This window comes from Opisthocomus hoazin, chromosome 2, assembly GCF_030867145.1.
Source record: "Opisthocomus hoazin isolate bOpiHoa1 chromosome 2, bOpiHoa1.hap1, whole genome shotgun sequence".
Taxonomy (NCBI): domain Eukaryota; kingdom Metazoa; phylum Chordata; class Aves; order Opisthocomiformes; family Opisthocomidae; genus Opisthocomus; species Opisthocomus hoazin.
Window position 1 is genome coordinate 111,063,054 of NC_134415.1, and position 24,932 is coordinate 111,087,985.

The 24,932-nt window shown below is 40.8% G+C and overlaps 1 protein-coding gene across 3 annotated transcripts in view; it reads right to left on the reverse strand.

Moving 5' to 3' along the window:
* Positions 1-24,319, reverse strand: part of PXDN (peroxidasin) — a 90,771-nt gene extending 66,452 nt beyond the window's left edge. For all 3 annotated transcript variants that reach the window (XR_012763257.1, XM_075414767.1, XM_075414765.1), the window contains exon 1: positions 24,019-24,319. Coding sequence is in view for 2 of the 3 variants with exons in the window: in XM_075414767.1 (XP_075270882.1) it covers positions 24,019-24,236 (218 nt within the window). In the remaining variant the exon portion in view is untranslated. The remainder of the gene's footprint in view (positions 1-24,018) is intronic.
* Between the last annotated feature and the right edge of the window lie 613 nt (positions 24,320-24,932).

Genomic DNA, 24,932 nt, shown 5'->3' on the forward strand with positions numbered 1-24,932 from the left:
GTACGCAGAAGATAAAAGTTATTAAGTCAAAATTGCTGTAGATTTCGCAAGAAGTTGTTCTGAAAAACTGTCTTAATTTCCTTATGTAACAGGATAATAATCCAAGCTGATGAAGGAAATAGAGTATGCATTGAACACATTAGTTTAAGGGGTTTGATACAGGTCATTCGCATAAACAAACCAGAGAAATATGATTCAGAGGAAATTTCTGTAAACCAAGTTATCAACTGGTAGGAGAAAAGAGGATAAACAAAGACTAGTTAATGAACTAAAAGTTTGTATCAAGCAGAATTGGGCAGAAATCTGCCGTAAATTATTAAATATTTCAAGACAAGGTTGCTAGAAGAAAAAATAAGCTTATAAAGTTTGCCGATGTTGGTGTATTTGGTGTGGCTGCAAATATCCTGGAAAACGTTTGAGAGTACAAACAAGCCTGAAGTTATAAACCCCCGAGAAGTGGAAATAACTGAACAGCAATGAGACAGGGAAGAATCAGGCAGCCACCAGTTCTTTCAAAGCCAATTAAGGTTTCAGTAGATGAGGAAAAAGTTTTTAATAAGCCTCAGTCACCACTGCCATGCCACTGTAGAAAAAAAACCCCACCCATACTAAACAGGAGCACCATTTCTCCCTTTCTCAGGCTTGAAATGTCATCCTCTCATAGTACAGACCTCATGTCCAGCTTATGAGAACCAACTGCATTTCAGGGGACAGAAGAGCTCAGAGCAAAAGCACAACAACCGGAGAGCGGGGAAACATGCCCTCGGAGAGGGAAGGGCAAGAATAAGGACTGTGTTAGACTGAGAAATGGGTATTGGTAGCTCAAGCAGATTTTTACTATCCAGATCTTCAAAGAGATTTTGTGTTGCTGAAATAACGTGCGATTTATCAGCATCATGAGGTTTCTGGTCCCTTTTTTTCAGACTAATTCCTGCCCAACCATGCTGGCACATGATCTTTTACTCACAAAATCCTGTTCCTTCCCCATTCATTTCCCTTTCACCTTTTTCGTTGTTGTCCTCCACTTTGCTCTCACAGACTGACTGTTTCCTGGCTGTACGCTCTTCTTCAGGGCTCAGCAAACCCGACTTGCACCGAGCAGCCAGAGTCAAACCAGCAGACTGAGGGAGTCCATCCCAGCTGCTGACCGTCATTTTTCCCCTTCCTAATCTCTAAACAATAAACGAAACAACCAATAAAAATTATGCAAACATTTATGATGATGGAATGAGATTTTAGGGCAATATAGTAACTTTTGCGTAATAATCCAAACCTAAATGTCATGCATTCAGTTTTTCAAATAAAAATCTAGTATGCGTAACTCCTAATTCAGATTGTCTCCTTTATTATCTCAGTGAAACAATTTACCCCTTAAAATTCTACCTAGACAACATAATAATACTTTTAAGGAAGAGTATGCTGCTGCTGCTTTCTTGTATCAAATTCTCTTAGCTTGTGTTCCTGTACCTAAGCATCTTCCTTCAGAGAAATTCTGCCTGACGTCCCAAAACACTCAGCTAACAGTGTTATCTCTTAGCTCTCGTTCTCAAACACAGCCACATGTATATACATACATAAAAAAAGAAGAGTCGTTACAACGAAAATGAACTTTCCCTTCTACATAAAGCCCTAAAACCTGCCTTTCTGTCAATTCACAAAAACATCCTAAATCCTAATGGTTCCTATTTCCCTCCTTCTTGCCACCCTCCACAGCTTAACAATTGAAGTTGTAAAAATATGCCCCGGCCATGCAGACTTTCACAGAAGCTAAGCCCATTGCATTGAAGCATTACGTCTCCCCTGAATAACACAAACAAGCCAACATGTCGTGATGCCTGGTAAACGGAATACTCTCAGGATTATTTTCCTGGCCCCGCGTCATCTGCTCTGTGCTAAATCATGGAGCGCAACCAGGAAACGTTCGGCAGAGCGCGTGGCTGCGTAGGCCAAGAACGTGCCAGGGAGCACGCCAACAATTTAGCAACTGGACGCCCCCGAGAGCCGCACTCCAGCGCCTGGGAATGGTCGGGGTCCCAGGGCACAGCGCGCAGACGCAGGCCGAGAAGGCTGCCAAGCTGCACCCAGCAAACAGGCTGCACACACACTGCTGCTTAGCAGACTTCCTACACGCCGCTCTGCGAATGAGGCTGTACGAAAATCTGTACGATCTAGACGTACAACATATACATAAATACAATATGTCTATGTTTTCTTTTCTGTGACAAAGCAAATGAGCTGTGCTGCAGACACTTTTTGTCTGAACAAAAATAAATTCTGCTCCTGATAAATTCTGCATTTGAACTAACGGCATCCATTTGTCTCCCCCCTTTAGACTGCCCATTCTTAACAACTGTAAACTATTTCCATTTTAGCATTGCAAATTAAGTTTTAACAATACTTTTATCTAATTAAATACAGTAAAAACTTCTAAATACATACATACCAAAAACCATTGCACAGCTGTTACTGTCCCATACAACCCAATGCTCCCGCGGCAGCTCCTGGCACTCCAGAACACCCTATTTAAAGTCTGCACTGACAGTGCGCAGTAATGAAAACTGTGGGTTCTCTGTTAACACATCATGATGGGGCTAGGCAACATTTGGGCCCATAATTGCAAATTTACAAAATAATATTTTACAAATTAAATAAAGCAATAAATACTAAAAGGCATTAATAAATATTTGGAATATGAATATTACACAGGATACACAGCAAACAATGAAGTTTCCAAATACAATGACCTTAAACATCAAGCAAGGTACAAGAAAAGTTAATTAAAGAAGTTTCATATCACTCTCTGTGTGAAATGCAGGAATGCCTTTTAGTGAAGGGACTGTTTTCACTCAGAGCAAATTGTGCACTGAAATTGAAACTGCAACTTTTTTATAAAAAATACATTAAGTGCAGTTTCCTTTATTCTTTTGTTTTCTAATTATTTCAAAACAACATATGGGGAGGAGAGTTAAGGCTTTACATTTCATTACTTTTATGAAAGATTAGACTTGGCGTACTTTAATAATCTTAATTCAGATTCCTTTTTGCATATGTTTGACTTTTAATCATTCTGTTGCTTCATCAAATTAAGAAAAATCATAAACAGATCTAAACCAAACTGAATTTAAGTAGGGCTGCCAAGACAATGTTTTGTACCCCTGTTGTGCACCTCAAAAGGTGCCAGCCTGTGGATCAAGTTGTGGATACTCAGCACCAAAACGAGCCACCCCCAGTCACCACCCCACTGATGATAACCCATTTGATAACCCACTAATCAGCAGCTAATACAAAAGGTGTTGTCCTAAGCACGGCAAATGGTGAAGTTCTTTACTAAGAATTGCTGGAGCAGCAGCAAGGAGGAGGACACCAGGGCTGCTCCTCTGCTTGCTCCACCCCAGCCATGCCCTTCTCAGCTCTGCCTGCAGACTGAAATGGCTTTCCATTTTTTCCAATTTTAATTTGTGTCAGAAAAAATGACCATGACACAAAAACATTATATTAAGATTTTTAAAACAAAAACAAAACCAAAAACATGTTAAGCTACTGCTCTATTAATAGCCCTAGTCTCTACATAGACACACACAGTTAGCCAATTCTAACATGGATATAGAAACACTGATGTGATGATTTAATTAAAAACATTTATCTTGTGACATAACGTATGCATGCAAAGCATACCATCAGGGCATTAGCAAAGAACTCTACACGTCACACTCACATCTGACAGAAAGGCTGCAATACAGAGATTTCAAAGCTAGTACCACAACTACAAGTGTTCTTGCCATTTTTAAAGGTTATGCAAGCTTTTTATTATACACAGTCTTCTATAAATTAATTCTAGTGCACTTAAACCCAAGTGCAAAAGCTTTCAGAGCATCAGCTTTAAATATTTCATAAGAGCAAAGACAGCTGAAAACATTCAGAATTTTGGTCATCCATCTCCCATCGCTCTGGCTGCAGGATGGAAAATAAAGCAGAAATAAAACTGAAGGTTCATTTGCTAGGGTGTAACAATAAGACTTACAAAACGCAACATGAGGAAATAGTTTCCAACTTTAACAGCTAGCATCACCAACATACCTCACAAACAACGACATGTGCAGAATCTTAGACTAAAGTAAGAGAGATAACTTAGTTTGCTTTTGACACATTTTGTTCTGTTATTAAAAAATGCTTGAGAGAAGAACTCTATACGTAAATGGAAAACTTTCGGCACATTGCGTCATTTTATCTCCTGTTTGTGGCCCTCCTGATCTTGATGAAGATCAATGCAAAAACAGGCTATCAATCCTATTTCCCTCTCAGAGTGAAAAATAAACTATCAATAATACATTTATTTGTTACTGCTTTCACTGTTGAGGCTGAGCAGGACAAGTAGCTAGTCTAACCAAGCATTCATTGCTTGTACTAACCCCAGATAATCCTGTGATGTGAGATTATGTCTTAGTACTTTTTGGGTAGACTTACTGTTCCACACGACCTATATTTCCGAACTCTAGAAGATCCCTTTAATAACTGGCTAATCTTCGAGTGTTTGTCACATGTCTTTCTTCTCCAAAAATGAAAATATTCTGTTACTTTGCTTAATTATGTTAGATGAAATCAACAGAACAAACTAAACACCATGTTACACTTACACAAACTAAATTTGCTCTGGAGGACTATTTTCCAGCATACCACTCTCAGATATAATGGATTCTAAATCACATTCATGCTAAGAAACACTGCATGAAAATCAGACTAAGTGAAACAAAGATTATATTCTTTATTACTTTAATTTGACAAATTAAAGGGAGGCAGTGGCTTTGATTTGGTAAGAATCAGCAGGAATAATGTAAACTACTTTCAAAGGATGGATTTCTCATTGTTATAACATCCTGATACTGAGAGATATAAAAAGCCCAAAAAAGACGTACATGTGAAAGACAATGCACTCTTACTCATCTTGTTCATCTGTAAGGCTAGCTACGAAATGTTAATTGGCAACAATAAGAAGTGCCAAACCAGAAAAATAACTTTCGCTCAGCTGCCTGATATATACTAAATCTGGAAAAAAGTGTTAATCTCCTTTTCCTTTAAAAAAGAGGGAGCAATTTAACAGATAAATATTAGATTCGCAGATCTATTAGATTTAACAGGTTAAAATAATAATCTAAGTTAAAGAATGACCCCTGCATTTATAGTTTAACTCCCTTTAGATGTTTTAATAAGGTACGGATTGTCATAACTGGATCATTCTGCCATTGGCAAACTCAAAAGAACAGAATAAGAAAAACACATTCATTTTTTCTAACCGTTGAAGATTAATTATTACCCAGCAGAAATAACCTATACCATAAATGCCAAACTACTATGTTTCTCAACACAGAACAAAAGATCTGCAAATGCCAGCAAGACTACATTGCTTATGTCTACTTTATTCTTCTTCTTTTTTTATTCAAGGTCATCCCAGCAGGAAATGAAAAACAGCCATCAGCATAGTAAAAACATTCAAACAGAGCAGAGCATGAAAATTGCACAAAAGAGGTTATATAATCAAGTCAGTGCAGTAACTGGATGATGTCAATGGCACTTTAATGCTGCTTTAACTGTAAAAATGTGTCACTTTGCTGAACAAACAAAGAGAAGGCCACTACTTTAAAAAAACAAAACCAAACCCCACTTTCAGCTATAGCACTACTTATAGTAATCCTCATTGCAAGCAGTGTAACATTTTCTAGAATACCAGAGAAACCAAGATTTGGGTTTTTTTTTTTGCCCGGTTTTAAGATTTAACCTTAGTGATTCTTTTACAAACCAAATTACATTATTCTCCTTTTTCTTGGTAACTCATTTTCTGGAAGAAATCTTCCACAGTCTAATTGCTAGATATGTGATTTTGTCTAATTTACCTTGAGAGATTTTTATTTTCTGTACCTCATCACTTAGCATATACAATAAAGCCAATACATTTTCAGATGGGAAACTAAAACATAATCGTTAGATGGTGAGTGTGTATTATAGTCAACAATAGTTTGTATACCATAATTTTAATAACAAATGTAAATGGTAGGATCACAAAAATATTGGAACCTGTAGAACTGGATGCAGACCATTTGGCAGTACTCACCTTGGTCGTAAACCCATGCTTATGAAAATAAAAAGAATCAAATCTGGATAATCTATAAAATATCTAATTAAAATAATACCCGATTTGGACAAATACATAAGATTTGTTGAAAGGGACTTTGAGTTTATAAGTCTTCAAAAAATACATTTATCAGGTACAGGTTTGGTGAATGGAGAGCTTACGATACAGCCTTCTCCAAGATTTGTTTTAACTAACAATTATTTTGCCATTAGAGTTGAAAGGAAAACATTCAAATGTGAACTCAACGAAAAGCAATACAGTATTATCTTACTAAGTCTGTAGATCCCTCTGCTGCCCTTGTTGCCAATTTTTCCAACCAGCTATGCAGTGCCATTAATAGGACTCAAGTGGGATTTGCTGGTTCAAAGTTTTAGGCATGTAGGTTTAATTATCAAGAATTATACATGGAAATTTTACTCTGGCATGATCATGGCTCTTTGTCTCATCCTCCTTCAGAGTGCTCCAAAATCCATCCACTGCAGAAATCCTGTATTTTGAAATTAGAAATTTTATCTTAAAATTATTTCTAGTTCTCATTCTATCTTAAAAAAAACACCCAAACAAGAACAAAACAAAACCAAAACACACAACCAAAAAACCCTCCTTTGAACAGTAGAGATAGAATTCAAAGAGATGTAGACTTAAGCAACTGCTATTTCTGCAGTCTGAAGAAATAATAAGGAAAGACGAAACCTGTCTTTATTCCTCTCAGGGGTATGTATTTCTAAAAACAAACAATAAGGTTGTTGACAGCACAGCCATATGATTCATTACTGATTATTTTTGACAGAAGTATCCTTGGGAAAGGGCTGCTTTCTTGTCCTGCCTTTGTGCCGTGCTCAATAAAACAGGGCATGATAGCTGTGCATGAGTGCTGTATGTGTTGGTTAAGGTCTTGGATCAAGCACAGAGTGAACTGATGGCTGGCACAATCTGTATTGTAAAGAGCTACTGATACATTGAAATATTTTAGAGGATTAGCGACAGTTGGAGATTCAACCTCTTCTTGTTTCCTTCTCAATACTTATTGTTTCAACTGTACTTTTCAATTAAAAAAAAAAAGTTTCTCCTCTACAGTAGGCTAAAGAAGACATCAAAAAGGGAAGACAACTACTTTATGGCATACCATGAACCACAAACAAATGTGGTAACAGTTTAATTTGGTTTTGTAGTTAACAGTCATGTGAATTACTACTGTGAAAAACCCCACAGAAGTAGTGCTTTGACGCTGTAGTTATAAATTAAGTCTTCTTCCCCCTCATCTACCATTTTGCAAAATAAATAATGTTTCTGCACTTCTCTGTCTCACAGGGATGCTTAAGTTTAAATTCTACATCCATGAAATAGTGATATTCCCAGAGGAAAGAACTGAAAGCCAGAAAGAAACATTATCATCCCCTGACCTCCCACACAGGACAAGTCACACAGCGGCAGAGAAGTTCCTGTCTTAAGGCAATTACTGCTGTCAGAGCAGAACCACTCCTTTGAGAAACATATAAAACTGTGATTCAAAAGACCATATATCAAGCAAAACCTAAAGCAAGTCATTCTGGTCATTAACTATATTCAGTGTCAATAACGGGGCAGTGTAACCCTGCATCCAGCTTGAGTGTGTTTATCTTCAGATTCTGCTCGCTAGAAGCAAACAGCTGTGAGGAGTAGCATTGACTATTTTTCTTAAGACAGGTCCAGAGGAGTTAAGCACCAAAGTTCATACATTAATTTTTTTGCAGCAGCACTTTTTAAAGACTAATTTAAAAATCCTAAAATGCCAAATATGGCTGGGCAGGAAAATACAATTCTTTTTTACAAGGATTTTTCCAATTTTGTTCTTTAGCTGATTAGGTCTTTCTTTCCTGACAGGGAAAATGAGCAAATGAGTGTGCATATTCATAAAAGAAAATATGCACTGATAGAGAAGAGTCACCCGCATTTTACCAGAGTGACAGAGGTCAGATCGCTTCTTAACCCTCCTTCTACCTTTGATATATCAACTCCTCTCCTACAGAAGCACCCAGCTGGATAACCCCATGCTGGGCAAGTATCAGTGGAGAGCTGAGGGCAATGAGCTCTCAGCAACAGATCCTACATCTGAAAACAGGGATGTGAGCAACGGTTGGGAAAGAAGTAACCAGCTGGGCGAGTAAACTTAGCATGGAAGTGTGATTTCCCCATCAGTGCAGTTTTAGGGGCTTTTGCTTCCTCATGGCAGGAAGCCTCACTGATACAGTGCATGTGAGCTTACAATGTATTTATTATATCAATAAATAACATCCAGCATCTACAATGCCAATGACCTTACCACAGAATGCCAATTTTGTCTCCTTCAGTTCAAAACGAAGTCTTGCAGTACAAGATCAACATCAAGCCAAAGGATGTGGAAAATTGAAGGAATTACTGTGTCTAAAAATAACATCTAAATTTGACCCAAAGGCCTTTATTCATTGTAAATCTATGTGTCACTCTTCCCTCTCTACTAGACGGACTTTATCAGAACATATTCCCAACCGTTATGTACTTTCCAGTTATTTCCAACACAGCGATTGCCGTATTAGATTCAAACAGAATCAGATTCTTGTTCTTATAGAACGTCAAGCAAATTTTACTGTTTATACGGAAAGCACTATGGACTTGCATAAAGAGTAAAAACAAAAATTCAGGTACTCTATCACTTTGCTGCAGCCTGGTGTCTTGGTTTCAGGCAGAGCGACGGCTCTTCCTTCCGCTTTGTGGAAAATCCCAGGTCACCTCACTGAAAAAGCTGCAGCTCTTGGAATGGTATTTTCTGCTTCCTGAGGTTAACAACAGGCTGCCAGAGCAGATAACTTAGCTATTTTCTTGCTCTGCCTCCAGCTCCTCCTGCTCCTGGCAAAGCAGACTCAGAAGAACTCGGAGTGACGGGGCTGCTTCAGGACTCCTCTGCTATTTATCTCCTCGTTCCTCATCAGCGCAGACAGCCTCGGCACAGGCATCTGCGCGCTCCTGTCGCTGGGGAGAAGGAAGCTGCTTTCTACCTATGAAGAGCAATGGAAGTGGCTACCAGAAAAACACATTCAACCTTAAAGTATCCAACTGTATCACTTTCAGGGAAGGCAATCTCTAGGAACAGAGATTGTACCTTCCTTTTTCTTCTTGCTATGTCCACCCTAACATCAATATCAAAATTATAAACAAAAAACAACTAAAGCAATTTTAGGGCTGCTACTCATTTCCAACTCCTGCTTCCTACTCATTAGGGAATAAGTTACCTTACTGAATGCATCAAGAGAATATATAAAATATTAATCATAAATATTATGCTTTATACATTTTTACCATATTCGTAACTGGAAGCAATCAACACCCACCTAATTTCACCTCACATTGCAAAAGCAGAACTGAACTATACAAAATGCCTACAAATTCTTTCCCTGCACCTTCCTTTTCTTCTTCTACCTCAATTAAATCTGGATTGACCAGATAAAAAAAACTCGGAAAACTGGATTGCAGCAAATTATAGATGTGTCTGAAATTTCCAAATAAGTGTTGCTAGTCTTGTGTATGTTTGTTAGTTATTTTAAATTCCAGTAGCCTCAGGAGATCACATCTATTTGGCTTTAAATCATGCACCCTCTTCCTAGCAGTTCTAATATTGGCAGTATTAAGTCAACAGTTAATTAGAAAGCACTTCTCAATATCTCTGTAATTGTTTCATCATATTAATAAAGTACTAAAAATACCAGAAAAAAGCCTGAAACAGTTTTAGACAGAAAATGTTTTTACACACTTAAATGTTGTCCTAAGGCCAAAAAGTTCATTTCTAAGTACAAGTGAAGACAATCCTGTACTACTTCAGTCTTCACAGTTTAATGCCATTTTTAAAGATATAATTCCATCCGATTTTTCCATTTTGAACATGTTTCAACTGACATCCTTGTTTTCATCACCCCGTACCAGTTACAAACTAGTTGTTACTCAGGCCGCACCAAGACCGTTTGGGCCACGTGGAGAGCAACCTCACGTGCTTCCCAGGACACATCACGGCTAACGTGGACTCTCAGGGGGGTCTTCCTAGCCTTCCAACAGAAAGAAAAATGCTTTCAGCCACATGCATGTGCAAAAAAAGGGGGAAAGTTAAAACACCTGATTAGTCTTGCCAAAGTAGCATGAAAAAAAAATAATAGAAATGTCTCTACAAGATTAAATTAAATACAAACCTGCCTTTTAAGAAAATCAGATGGTTTAAAATATCCACATAATAAATACCTAGCGTAACAACTCAACAGATGGGAGATTAATTAAGAAATTAATTTGGGAAAGTTAAAATCGTAAACTTTTCCGACATGAGACATCTGCTCTTGCTGCTGGGTGGGAGTGGCAGGCCCGGGGAAACGCAGAGCCGGGGGCAGGTGGCTCTGCTTCCCTGGCAAGGATGGACAGCGGAAGGGGATGTTTTTCTGCAAGAAGGCCTCAGCAGGGGCATTTACAGTCCTCTGCGCGCGCTGAACCTGGCCCTTCAAGTTGTATCAGAAAACTGGCTTATTTTTTAGAGCTTTCCATGAGGGCAGGCCTACTTCGGCAAGGCCCCAGGGGCCGGTTACCGGGTTCCCTCAGGAAGCAGTTCCTCCCCTCCTGCTGCCTGCCAGGCCACTTCTCCACCGCAGCTAACACAAGTGGCCGCGGACATCACAGGCCACAAAGTCAGGGAAATGATTCAGAGGGAAACCAAATGTTTTCCCCTTGTTTGTTTTTCAGCTAATTCTGAGAATCAACTTAAGAGACCAAGGGCAGGAACGAGAAACTGCTGTTGGCACCCAGCTGCCAAAAGAAACCCAAGTACCACTCACAGGGTACTTCTGGGCTGGGTTTTTTTAACTGCAGAGGCGTTCAATCTCTATTTTGTAAATTAAAACAGGAAGTTGAAACAAAGTAAGTAGGTACATACTAGCATTAATATACTAAATAGAACAGCTACTTAAATACATTAGACTTACTATTTTCTTTTAATATACAGTATAGTCAACTCAAAAAAGAAGTCCGAGTACTATCTGCAGCCAAAAGTTAAAAAAAAAATAAAATCTTAGTTTCAGTAAGCAGATATAGCTACTAATTACTTTTCAGCTTTGAATAACAGATTCTTAGAATGTTTCTAATACCCAAAAATACATATTTACACGTCTCAGAAATGTATAAGCTAATAGTACTCCACTTGACTAAGACCACTACCACACATACGGCTTAAAAGCCAGTGAAAAAATTCTTTCCCACAAATATTATTCACCAAATTCTAAGTTTGCCTGAAAAAGAACCCTCTGGACCCACTCTAAATTATCATTGCTGTAAGACTGGTCAGAAGCACAAATATACCCTCTGATCCAGAGGTACACAAGTGCCAACTTATGGCTGGGATTTCCACAAATACTTAAGACACCTTAAGTAGAATTTAAGAGGCTGAAGAGTGTAAGCCACAAACTGAGTACTTGACTTCTTAAGCGCATAAATTTCTCCTGGTAAAGTTTCCTCAGGCATCGATGTTGTGCTACTACAGTAGTGTTGTAGCTGAAATCTCTCCGGAGAGATTATACACTTGCTCTGGTCTCTGGAAGGACAAATCTTTCCCATGTCCAAACCCCAGGGCTAAGGATAAGGCTGAGCTGAATGGACATTTTATTTCCCACCCGCTGAAGCTTTGTCACTATGTAGTTAAAAACAACAGATTCATGGAACGGAAGAGACACCAACCAAAAGAAAAAAACCAAATTTTAAATCCACAAAGGTCTTCAACAAGTTTTTCAAATCCTTATGCTATCAGAAATATCTTACATGCAGGTCCAGATCTCAGAAAGAATTTATTTTATGGGCATCTACCATCATGTCCAATTATCTCCAAAGTTCAAAGTTAAAAATAAAATAAATAGATCTTTTATACAGATATTACCAGTACAAAGGTTGACACTGAACGCTGGTTAATATTTTTTTATTATAAATCTTGCTTTCTGACACTTAATGCTGAACTGTTCAGTTGGAAATCTCCAATGAATACTATGTCTCAGACTGTTTCACAATTTAGGCAATATTTCTTGTTTCCACTTCTTTTATGCAATTCTTCACATGCGAGCTGTATCCAAAATGTTTAAGGAAAACAGCAGATGTCAAAAAGAAAGCATCTACTCCAGAAAGAACATGAAGCTGACATAGTATAAAACATCTCAGAAAATATGCAAATCATAATAGGAGGATTAGAGGATCTTCTGTCTGTTTTCAAAACTATAGTTTACTGACTCAAGAATGATGTTTCGGCATGCATCAAAATCTTAGAAATTTCAAGTGATTTAGCTTATTGATAGACCACTCAGGAAAAAGAATATCCTGAGTTTTAAAAATTGCTTTAAGTAAAGTGTAGGAGATGTTTCTATACTAAGAGAGGACCTTTAATAATTGCCTGGTAGCAATTATTTACACTCCTGACAGCTACGTCTTCAATCTACACATGCTTTATCTATACATAAAAGTCTAATGAACGAACATTTTAATTGATTTACTTTAGCTGATTCTACCCCCTACATAGGTGCGATTACACTTACTTAAGCTTTGCCCAGCCCTGTAAAATTAGATCAGAAAGTTAACAACTTGAATCTGGCCAGAACAAACCACCTACTCACATAACCTAATTGCTCTGCAGCCCTTTTGCACCCCTGCGGTTCTTCTCGCCCGACGGAAGTTTGTCATTTCTCTGGCACTTTACACCAAATGCCTGGGCCTTTTCTATCGGAGACAGAGAATGTTACCCAAGTCAAAGATCTGAATTTTATGATTCAGTTTGTGTTTAAAAAGTAACTTAAAATACTCCTACCTCTCAAATTTCTCAGAGTTTATCAAAATGTCATCAAACTAAAACTTTTTTCTTGAACCCAAATTACTTTTTATCTCAAAGAGTGACAAAATATCCCTTAAAATGCATCCTGCTTCGATAGGCAGCTCCCCAGTAGCAAATCAATTGCTGTGTTATTTTTTATATACATATGCCACACCATCACACTGCTGCTCCACCTTTTTACATTATCTTAGCAGACAATGTAATGTGGTATTTATCTGTATTTATTCTGAGTTTTGAATGGCTCACTAGAGTTACCTGTGTACCACATCACACACTGCCCCATGTATTTTCCAAAATATTTTTGAAAAATTAAAAAAAAGAATTCCTCACCCACTTTTAAAACAATATAAGACTTTGATTCAGACACACTTAAAAGATTTGAATATTGATGACAGATTTCATCTGATTATCATGAAATTTATCTGATTATGATGATAATCAGTCATTAAATGGAAGTCACCATGAGATATCAAAAAGTGAGATTTTATATTGAAGTGGCCAAACAAAATAATGTAAAACCAAAATATTTACCTTCTGTAGAGCACGGTGAGCCCTGGACAGACACTATAAGCCTCTGAATCTAACTGTTTGGAGAAGTCTGCACTGAATTTCATGCTGCCCCAGCTATGACGCTCACACTACCTGGAGATCAGTCAAATTAAGCATAGACTCTCTTATTCTGTATTTTTGCTCCTACAAAGGAAACAGGCAGCCATACGGCTAGCCAAAAGGCTATTAAATCCATCAGTCTGGCCAACGCAAAGCAAATAACTTGACACTTAGCAGCCATCATCCTGCTTACCAAAACCGGTCATTAGTTAAGGTAATGCTGTGTACAGAGTAATATTCTTTTCCTTTTTTAGACCAGCCAGGCAATGAGCAGACTGTTGTAATAAGTGATTTAAGGGGAAAGAATGCTGCAAGAAAATGTTTCCAAAAGATCCGGGAGTGGCAACTGGAAAGAGAATAAAAGAAAGTCCGACCAACAACAGATCACAACAAAGAAGGGAGCAATGTCCTCGTCATTAAAACTAATTTTGGAGTTAAATACGTATGCTCATTGTTTTCCTTAGTAAAACTTAGGAAACAACTCAGAAAAAAAACGAGAGCACTACATTGCCCCAAACTTCACAGTTTTCATTATACAAACTTTCACAAGGTTCAAGCAGCCGTGCCAGGCACTGCGCTAACTCTTCGATGCCCTAATCTTTGTAAACACAGATTAAACAAAAATACATGAAGCTGAGAGCCCACACTGGTCTCTCCCTCACGGGTCTTTCTCAAGAAGCCTGAGAACCTTTGTTACTGGCAATAAATCAACCATTCATTCAATTTTCTTTTTCAAAGAACCACTTCGCTCTCATTAGAAACAGTAATCATTCCATACCGAAAAGAAATCAAATTTGGTAGCCTGATAAGCAAAGCAAGGAAAACGAAATATTTGAGTCAATCCATTCCAGCTCAGCCAGCTCTCATTGCACCATCTCTTTGGATTGTCTTGAAACTCTGCCTATGTTTGCAATAATAAAGTCCGTAAAGCTATTTTTGTTTCGTTTTTTTTTATGAAATCCAAATGGAACAAATGATAAAGAGAATTTGGCTCAGTTGTTTCCATTTTACTGTATATATATATATACGTACATACACATAATATGTATAGCATGTATATATACATAAAAAAACACAGACATACACACAACTATTTAAAATATTAACTTTTTTTTTACATAAACTTCTCCAGAAAGACAAGCAGGTATAAATATTTAGCTTGTGACATATAGATTTTGAATGTCACCTTTGTAAATGGACCTTTTCTGTAAGTGAAGACTTGTCCTATAAGGCTGTAAACACTTTGGTTTGCTGGAAAGAGACTCGGCAAATGTCCAAGCCCAGGAAGAATCAGAAGCCTGGGGATTTTTCATGTGTACAAAGCTTAGTATAAGTTCACATTTGCAAGATCAGAACTAGAGTGTACAAAATATTTGATCATAAAATAACACATGAAGTGCGGAAAAATACTGTAAACAAACTACAGTAAGCTTTGAAAGTCTCAGAAACTTAAATCCAAAAAGAAATAATTGAAAAAATACCATTCTAATAGATGAATCAAGATGGGTGAAAATTTACAGTTTGTTTTTCAATTGTTCAAAATAGAATTGGGGCCTGAAAATATTAATCTAGTATTTTCATTTTACCCATTATACACAGTAAAATATTCCTGTTAAAGGACATTTTGCAATTCAAAAAATAAAATATTACGCAATTTTACACATCACACACTATTTCTCATCTTCTTTTGTTATTTTCTGAAGTTGTCTGCTATGTTTTCATGTCATAATAGCAATTTCTTCTATTATACGATGTTGTTTTCTTTCCACAGCTTCCTTCTATCTTTATCCTGAGCTCTGTTCTCTTCTTTACTGTCTATATTTTCTATTTTTCTTTTCTGCTAAACTTTCAGCCTTTTAATTTAAACTTAGTTGACTTACAAGCGAATCTATAAGCACACATGGGCAGTCTAACATTTGTTTAATATCTAAATGACCAAGTTTTCTGCTGGCTAATGACATCCCCATGTCATCTCTTAATGAGCACTGGCCTCACCTAAGAGAGAAGTCAGTAAGAGCTACTCAGAAAAATGGAAGAGGTTGGAATATTTATTAGTCATATTTTTCTCTTAGGCATGTGTTTACCACAGTGTTAGATGAGACACTCATCTCCTTGTGTCTCAGATCCAGACCTTCCTGGTGATGCAAGGAATAGGCATCTCCCTGTTGTTTTTCCACCAGCCTTCTTTGGGAATCAGGAGAAAAAGAGTACATTTACTCACGTCCAAGCATCCATTTCTTACTCTTTCCAATGAGTAATCCTGTGTTTGTCTCTGCTACTTAAAAATTTCTTACTCAATGTCTCTCACGCCCCTAAATTCCCCAAAGTAATGACGAAAATTGATATAACTCATCACTTTAATTTTACTGTTCTTTGGGAAAACTGAGTAACAGCAGAGGCACTGAAGCTATCTATTAGCAGAATGAGGAAGATGGAAGAATGTTTAAAACTGTGATCTTTCAACTGGGGACCTAGACAACAATACCGAGCAATCCACTGATTTATCTAAACTTCATCATAGCTTTCTAAAACATTTCAGTAGAACAAACGAAAAAATCTTGTGCTGGCCACAGCCCAAACTCCCAAAGCTTTGGGAATTAGCAGACTATCTTTTGAAAGAGGTAGAAAGCAAATATCCTACACAGTCCAAATGAGCACATAAAGAGATGTTGGTAGTAAATTATGAATTTTCATAATGAGGGAAGGTCAACAGTAGAGTTTCACAGAGCGCTGTGCTGGGTTCTTTTGGGCTTGTTCAGCCTGAAGAAGAGAAGGCTGAGAGGGGACCTAATAAATGCCTACAAATATCTGAAGGGTGGGTGTCAGGAGGATGGGGCCAAGCTCTTTTCAGTGGTGCCCAGTGACAGGACAAGGGGCAATGGGCACAAACTGAAGCACAGGAAGTTCCGTCTGAACATGAGGAAGAACTTCTTCCCTCTGAGGGTGACGGAGCCCTGGAACAGGCTGCCCAGGGAGGTTGTGGAGTCTCCTTCTCTGGAGATATTCAAGACCCGCCTGGACAAGGTCCTCTACAGCCTGCTGTAGGTGACCCTGCTTCGGCAGGAGGGTTGGACTAGAGGACCCACAGAGGTCCCTTCCAACCCCTACTATTCTGTGATTCTGTGCTATTCAATTTATTCATCAGTGGAACAACAAAGAGAACAAAGTTTTGCTTATGATACTCACCCATTTTAACAAAGTCTGACTCGGAAAAACAGCAGAAGGACCTTTGTGGTCCATGAATGGCTATTAAAATGCAGACCTATAAAGCATATTAATACAAAGTAATGTATACGGAGAAAAACAAACTTTACAAATAAAATTGTGGGCCTAGAACTGATCATTACTACTTATGGACAAGATCTTAAGCTACCCTTGATAATTCCATGAAAACAACAGTTCAAGATAAGGAAATATGATTTGGGGAAATATTGGGGAAGGAACAGAAAATAAAAACAGAGATCATCCTAACGCTGTTCTATAAATCCCCAGTTAGCTCACATACCAGATCTGTCCACGCAAAAACTGGGGAAAGTCTTAATTCCCTCACCTCAAAACACAGAGTGTGGAAGGAGCAAATTCACACGCTGAGATGTTAAAAGCACCGACACTTCAGTTCAGAAGACTCCGCAACTTTAAAAAGAAGTTAATGGAGAAGCTTAGGATCAAAGGTCGTAAAATCATGGCTGGCATTGAGATGACAGAGAGGGATCGAGTATTCACTGTCTCTTCCAACAGAAGAAGTGGGGGACACCAGTGGAGCTAGCAACTTGCAGGCTTCAAACAAAAGAACAGCAACTTACACCATGTAGTTGTGTAGTACTCCTTGTTACCAAAAGTTATGAGCGGAAGCTAAATTAGTTGAAAAAAAGAGGCTAAACTATTCATGGGGAAGAAATCCATCAAGACTTACGTATAATATGGAAATAATCTTTAGCTCAGAAAATCCATAAGCTGCAAATTATTATAGGGATGAACGACTAAATGCTGCTCTATGCTGTCTACTTGTTTATAAGCTACACTTTCAGTCACCCTCAAAGAACAGATAGTAGGTCAAAGGGATCTTTGGGTTTACTCACTAAGTACATCTTTCTGTAAATAAATACATATTTAGCATTTTAACACTCAAATGTTAAGTATCACCTCTGAGGGTGACGGAGCACTGCAACAGGCTGCCCAGGGAGGTTGTGGAGTCTCTTTCTCTGGAGATATTCAAGACCCGCCTGGACAAGGTCCTGTGCAGCCTACTGTAGGTGACCTTGCTTCAGCAGGAGGGTTGGACTAGATGACCCACAGAGGTCCCTTCCAGCCCCTACTATTCTGTAATTCTGTGATTTACTGGTCAAAAATACATCTTAGTAAAAAAGATGAAAGCCAGAAATTATATTTATTAACTGTAACATAAGATGATGTATTCCTCTGATGACAGTGTGTTAAATATACATTAAGATACTTGCAGGAGACGACGGGTATCATTTTACTCCACATGTTTTCCCATTCTTCAACAAAGAATTTGATGAGGGTTAACTTGCTGCTGAGATGACAAAAACACTTTCCCACTGGTGGATCTAGTGATTTGCAGACAAGTTCTTGAAACAAAGACTTGTTGGAGCCTTCTACTGCATCCCTCAGCAGCTTTGCCTGATGTCCCCCAGTAAATGCCAAACACCTCGTCGATGTCGTGCCCTTCTGTTCCCTGCTAACAACCAAGCCCATTCTGCAAGCTCTGCATATGTCTCCTCAACACATTCATGCCTTGGTCTTGGCCCGTTCCATCAGCACCACATACAGATTGCCAGGGAATGACTTTAGCTGGATTCACATCCTACACATCCTCCACAGCTGCTTTGCTGGGGAGGTTTGGTATCTTTTGCAGTATCCATTTGATTTGTTGGTACTCAGAGAATAGGGCTTAATCAAGGAGAAACACTCTTTTAGCAACAATCAGCATAATTGAAAGTAAGTTACTTTCTGCATTGTGTATGACTCCTTAGCCTGATTTTTGCAAGTAGTTTCTTTCCAACAAAAATACTATGAAAACCTTCTCTTCCAAAAAATATTTTAAGCTTTTGTTTAGACAAATAAATATCAACATCTATATATGGATGTTTACTCCTTTTACTGTCAACAGAAGACTAGCCAACATGCTCATGCTGGAGAAGGCTGGAGAAGAAACTGGTGAATAAGTAGCAGGTCAGTTCAGCTGCCCGAACAGCGGTGCCTGCTGTTGGTTTAGATGTCCTAGCCTGTCTGAGACATCTGTTGAGAGCAAGCAGTTATGACATAGGCCCTCTAGGAGACCTGCGTCCTTTTCGGAGAAGCAACTGGAGGCTAGAAATTATTTTTGCGTGTGAATTCAAACGGTGCTAGACACTATAGTTAGCTAATGAATCGAGTTCTAGGTGTCACCCTTCGGGTGAGTCCTGCTCGAGGCACTATGGACTATATTGGCAAAGTTGCTACTCACTAGAAGGGAAGCTCAGACATCAAACATGGCTGTAGACTCCTGTGTATAGAGACCTAAACGTAGGTGTTACAATCTCAAATTGAATTCTGCACTTGGTCATAAAATTTCCATGAAGGAAGATGTAAGATATTTTTTATGGAAATAATTTTGTGTTTTCCCCCGCTTTGTGTAATTCAAACAAATCATCACTGGCATCTAATGCAGTTTTCTGACCAGCCAAGGGTCTGTTAAGATCTGTGTTTGCATTCAGTTATTCTCAAACACTTCCAGTAAATCTTCAGTATCTGTTCTTCTTTTTGGAACACTAAGTATAGACACACCTCTATCTCTCAACTAAAACCTTATACCAGTGTCATATCTCAGCTACCTCCTATATGTAAACTGATGTTCAGCAGTGATCAAGCTTACTCACAGTCCATATTTGAGACTACAGTCCTCTGTCCTTCGCAGTATTGAGGTGTATTTATTTGCTGTCTTAATTGCTTAATCTGCTGGAAAATTTCTAAAAGGGTTTCAAAGATCTGATCAGAAGCAAGGATTCTGCATTCTTCAGATGAGAATGGGATGGTGGTCTGCTGACTGATAATGCATCACTTGCAAACAGTAGATGTGCAAATAGCATGCATCATTCTGCTATGACAGCACTGACAGAATTCATAAATTTCACCCATTTCGTTTCCTTAAATGCCTCTATGAAGAGGCATAATGTTATCACAAATCAATACTGAAATTCAAACTGTCATTATGTTTCCATTACCCTTATCTCTTTGATAGTTCATGTACATTCAGAACAGATGTGTGACTTGTGTAATTCAGGTTTTTTTCTTAATTGTATTAAGATAGATGCTCTTGAAAAGCATCAGTAATGCTTTTCACTGGCAGTGTGAGTGTACATCAGATTCCACAAAAATTCTCATGGAGCTGTGAAAAAAATGTGCTTCTTATACAGCTGTCGAGAAACTCACCATAGAATTAAATAACTTATGCTTTCTGCTTTCTCTTTGGATGGATCCTTGACACCTACACTACAAACCAGAAATATAAATAAATAAATAGGTACACACTATAAACTATGCAATTTGTAGAATATGTTGAAATCATGTACACAAAAGCAGTAACAAGCAACAGTGAGATTGCTGCTTTCAATTTAATTTCACTGACTACCTTCAAAAGCTACTTATCTGGAATGACTGCAATTTGAAAAGTCTTATTAAGGTCTGATCACTTAAAATTATACTCAGGTATTGAAAAGGTGTTTTATTCACAACAGGCATACAGGAGAGCCAAAGCAATAATTACCCGTACCAAACATTGTTACAAGTGACTTGTATCAAAATAAAATTTTCTCTTCAATAATTTGCATGCCATTCTTAGTGCAAATCAAGTCCACCTTCTTTTGTGACAATTCTTTTTTGCCAGTTTTTACCTTTTCTGCTTACAAGAGAACATTAGTTTCTGCTCTTGTTCAGTCTGAGAGCCAGCTGCAGTGGATGCAATTATGCTTGTACTAGCAAATGTATGCTAGCAAATGTATGCTAGCAAAATATCAGAGAGCATCCAGGTGCCGCCAAGAAAAACTCTGAACAAGCTTTAGTATTGGTCTGGGTATGCACAACTAGTCCTGTAGACAGGTTTGGATTTTGGTCATGCTTAGGCGAGACACAAATATTAACACATTGCATAGATACTCAAAAGACCCCTGTCAGAATTACAAACACCATGAACTAGAAATGGCTGCAAAAGAGAGAAATCCCATAAATAAATGTAAGAATAGGATGAAATTCAGGGAAGAGAGGACAGCAATAGTACTGTATCCAGAATTTTACATTCCTCGACCATTTAAATGGTCTAATGCAAATATGTTTCCGCAATTTCCTTGAATACTTGATCACTCCATGTTTATTCAGAGATGAAAGGAAACTTCCAGGACCGTACTTAAGACATGAAGTGGTTTTGCAAACTGCTTTGGAGATGGGTCTCCATTCTTAAGGGAGGTCAGCACAGGACCTACTGGCTGAGACACCGGCCCTAGTTCTACAGAGTCCGGGCAATAATCTCATCTTGGGTGAAACCACGTGCTCACACAAGGCTCCACAAGCACTTTCAAAGCTGGCAGAATTCACCCTGCAGAAGAAATCTAAACCGTGGATCCCGGCCTGCAGCAGGGAGCAGGGATGTGCCAGAAAGTGGGGGAAGCAGGAGAGAGTGAGAAAATGTACAGCCAGAAGTAGCACTGGCAAGGTCAGTAACTAATAACGCTATGAACAGTTTTCAAAAGAGAGCCTGAGATTAGGAGTAGACATTTTTGATATGTGGGGAAAAACATTTGGCTGCACTATTGGTCTGGGCCCCATGCTGTTTTAATCCATATAACAAATTATACATGAAGTAGAACAAAGTCAACTCAGCTTCCAAAGTGGGACAGTTTTCACAACCGGTGCTCAGCAAAACCCAGTCTACCTACACACTTATAAATAAGGAAAAACTTATGGTGATTTTTTTTTTTTTTTTTTTTTTTTTTTACAAAATTAGTTTGCATGGTCTATTGGTGCATTCAGGAAGAAATAAACCAGACAAGAATGTGGAATTTACCAATGCCAGTAAAAATGGGCTTAAGCCACCAGCAACACACTTCACAGGATTTCGTAAGTCCATGTTTTAAAGGGGAAGGCGTTCATTTGAAAATAATTATTTCTAATTATTTAGCTATCAACAACACTACTAAAGAAAATACATGTAATTATACAGACTCCACATGAAAGACAAACTGTGAGAGTCAAACAAGAGATGAAATAACTGCTTCTTAGTTTCATGCTTAAAAAAGAAACTATTCTTGGGCATAGAAAGCCTGTGGTGGGTGATGGGCTGCCTCCATGAAGCATAACACTGGTGCGCAGAACCGCAGTTCTACATGGCGGTAAGGTAAAAATGAGTGCTAAACCATCTGGTAATTCAATGAGTACCTCAGACATAATAATTATTCTGAAAGTACATCCTACAGCTAAAGGTAGGCAATATATGTACAATAGGTAAGCTATTTATGTATAATTCGTAACTTCAAACTACTGTCTAATAAATAAATTGTACCATTGTTCTTTGTCCCAGAGATTCATATTGCCTGACTGTCTTCTGTCCCATCTCCTCCCCATTCACAGCCATTCAGAAGAACTGTAGCAGGAGTAACTGTGCATTTACAGACGTAGTATTACTTTTTTTATTTACAACAGTCCCCTAGTCAGCTGGTGAAAAAGCAGAATACCCATTACCAGATGACAAGTAAGGCCAGCATTGTGTTTTGAAGAACGCTGGTCATCCACAGGTGTATCTTGAGAACTACTGTTCTTTGTCAAGCTGAAAAAAAAATGTTTTTAACTTCTCTTGCATTACTTCTGCTACATTGTAGCACTTGCATTATACCAGAATGATAACTCAGATTTGGGATACTGGGCAATGCGATATATTAGTGGGGTCAGATGAGTATAATGCTTGCATTGTTCACACGTTCTCCTCTGACTCACTGCAAGATTATAAATACCCACCGTAAGGGGAGCTCCACCCTGGCTAGGTTTAATCTAATACTTTCTGCTGTTGCAGGCCCTTCTACCTTTAACACAAAACCAAGCTAGGAAGACTTGACTCCATACGCTACGCTTTTTTTTTTTTTTTTTTTACATTTAAGATGATTCACAAAATCAGCTTTGCACAGTTTCCTGTAATCTCCAGGCAAAAGGTGTTCTGTCAAAGTACTTTGTTTCGAATGTAAGAAACATTAACCACCCACTTCCTGCGCTGTTCCCTAAAAAGTTTACAAGCACCGCGGGATGAACCCCCTTTCTGCCAAACGGCCGCGCTTCTTGCCAAAGAGGGACTCGGTTCGCGCTTATTGACTGTACTCCTCGCATTAAATAACGCCTGGAACCTGAAACGCACCGAGGCTTCACAGATCCCTGTTGAAAATACCTGACAAAGTCACAAGTCGATTTATCGCAGGAGGCCCCGCAGAAAATTCCCAGGGCGCAGCCGTGCCCGGCGCGCCCGGCTGCGTGTGTGCGGGGGAAGGGAAGCGCCGGGGCCAGCAGCCCCCCGAGCCCCAGGCGCGCCGGGAAGGGCCAGGACCAGCAGCCCCCCGAGCCCCAGGCGCGCCGGGGCGGTCAGTGGACCTCACCCGCTGCTCATGGTAAACCCCGAAACAACACAGCGTGTGGTGTCCATTCAGATCTTCGCATTTCTTACAGGCAAAGATGGCCGGAAAGGTCACTCTCAGTAAACTCCATGCGAGCCGAACAAATTTTAACCCTTGTCAACGCTGAATTTTATTACCAACACAGCCCCGCTCAAAACAGCGACCGGGCCCTAGGGGAGCGTGGCCGGGCACTTCAACTGACACATTAGCGCCCGGACTAAAAAATGGAAAAGAGAACTGTGAACTCGCACGTCCTCCGTCCTTCGCAGGGACCCGAGCCGAGTTCGTCCTCGGTGCGCCCGGGGCCTGGGTCCCGGTCTGCCCGCATCCCCCCCACCCCCGAACCGACCGGAGGGTGCCGCGCACACGCCTGCCGCTGCCCCCGCCAGCCGAGCGTGGCTCTCAGCGGGACACCAAGGCAGCAGCAAAACTCTGCTCGGGCCGGTGCAGCCGGAGACAGAACGCCCGCGGGTTATCCAGAACCTCCGCCTCTAACAGCCCCCGCAAAACCCGCGGCACCGGCCAGACCCCCCCGCCCCCCGAGCCGGGCAAGGAGCGCGCCGGGGCACCCTCACCCCGGCACCAGCCCCGCCGAGCCCCGGGCCGCCCCGCCGCCAGCAGCCGGAGTAGGACGGGGGGGAAGCCGGGGCCGCCCGGGCAGAGCCGCCGCAGCCGCCAGTCCAACCCCCTTCCCCGGCCGCAGACAAAGGGCCGAGTCTCCGCCGTCCCCCGGAGTGCCTCCCACCCCAGGTATCCCCTCCCTCCGGGCTACTCACAGGATGGTGGTCTGGGGGGAAACGGCGGGGACGCTCTCCAGCATCAGATGCATGCAGCGCACCGTGGTGCGGAAGCAGAGGCAGCGGCTGGGGCACCACACGCTCCCGCGCTGCGGCGGCGGAGGGGGGGGCTGCGCGGCGGCGGGGGGGGCGAGCCCCCCGCTGCGGAGCAGCAGCAACAGCAGGAGGCAGAGGCCGGGGGCTTCGCGCCGGGCCATGCTGCGGGGCGGGAGGAGGAGGAGGAGAAGGGCTCCGGCGGGTCCACGTCGCGCCCGCTCCGGTCCCCGGCCGCGGCTGCCGCTGTTCTCGGCGGCGGGACGATCCCGTCCCCCCGCGCAGGCCGGGGGAGGGGACAGCGGAGGGCCCGCCCCGGCCGGCGGCGGCATGGGCCGGGCCGGGCTGGGCTGGGCTGGGCTGGGCCGGGGGGCCACCCCACCGCGGAGGCTCCGCGCCGCCACCCGGGGCCAGGGGCCCGGCCGCCGGGCTGCTGCTGCTCCCCGGCCCTCGCCGCTGTTCGCCGGGGAGGGAGGGGTGAAGGTACCCCCTGAGGCGGGCGGCTGCGTGCACCCCGGGAGAGGAGGGGGGGAAGGGGAAGCGAAAAAGGAAGGGAAGGGAGAGGAACAGAGACAGAAAGCAAAGAGACGGAGATGAGGAAAAAAAGAGCACGGGAAGAAGGGAGTTCGACCAACTGAGTCCAACTCTGCCCCGGTATGAGGTTGCCCTACCCACCCCTCGGGCTGCCCCTTGCACTGCTGAGCGAGGAAATTCTGCCGGGTTTGCCCTGAATTGCATCCAGCTGGTGGGTTTGGGTGGGTGCGCGCCCTGGCAAGGGAGTGAGAGGACCGCCGGAACGTAACTGCACTTCCAGGAATGATGGCTGCAGCCGTAACTCCCACGAGCTCAGCACTACCTCA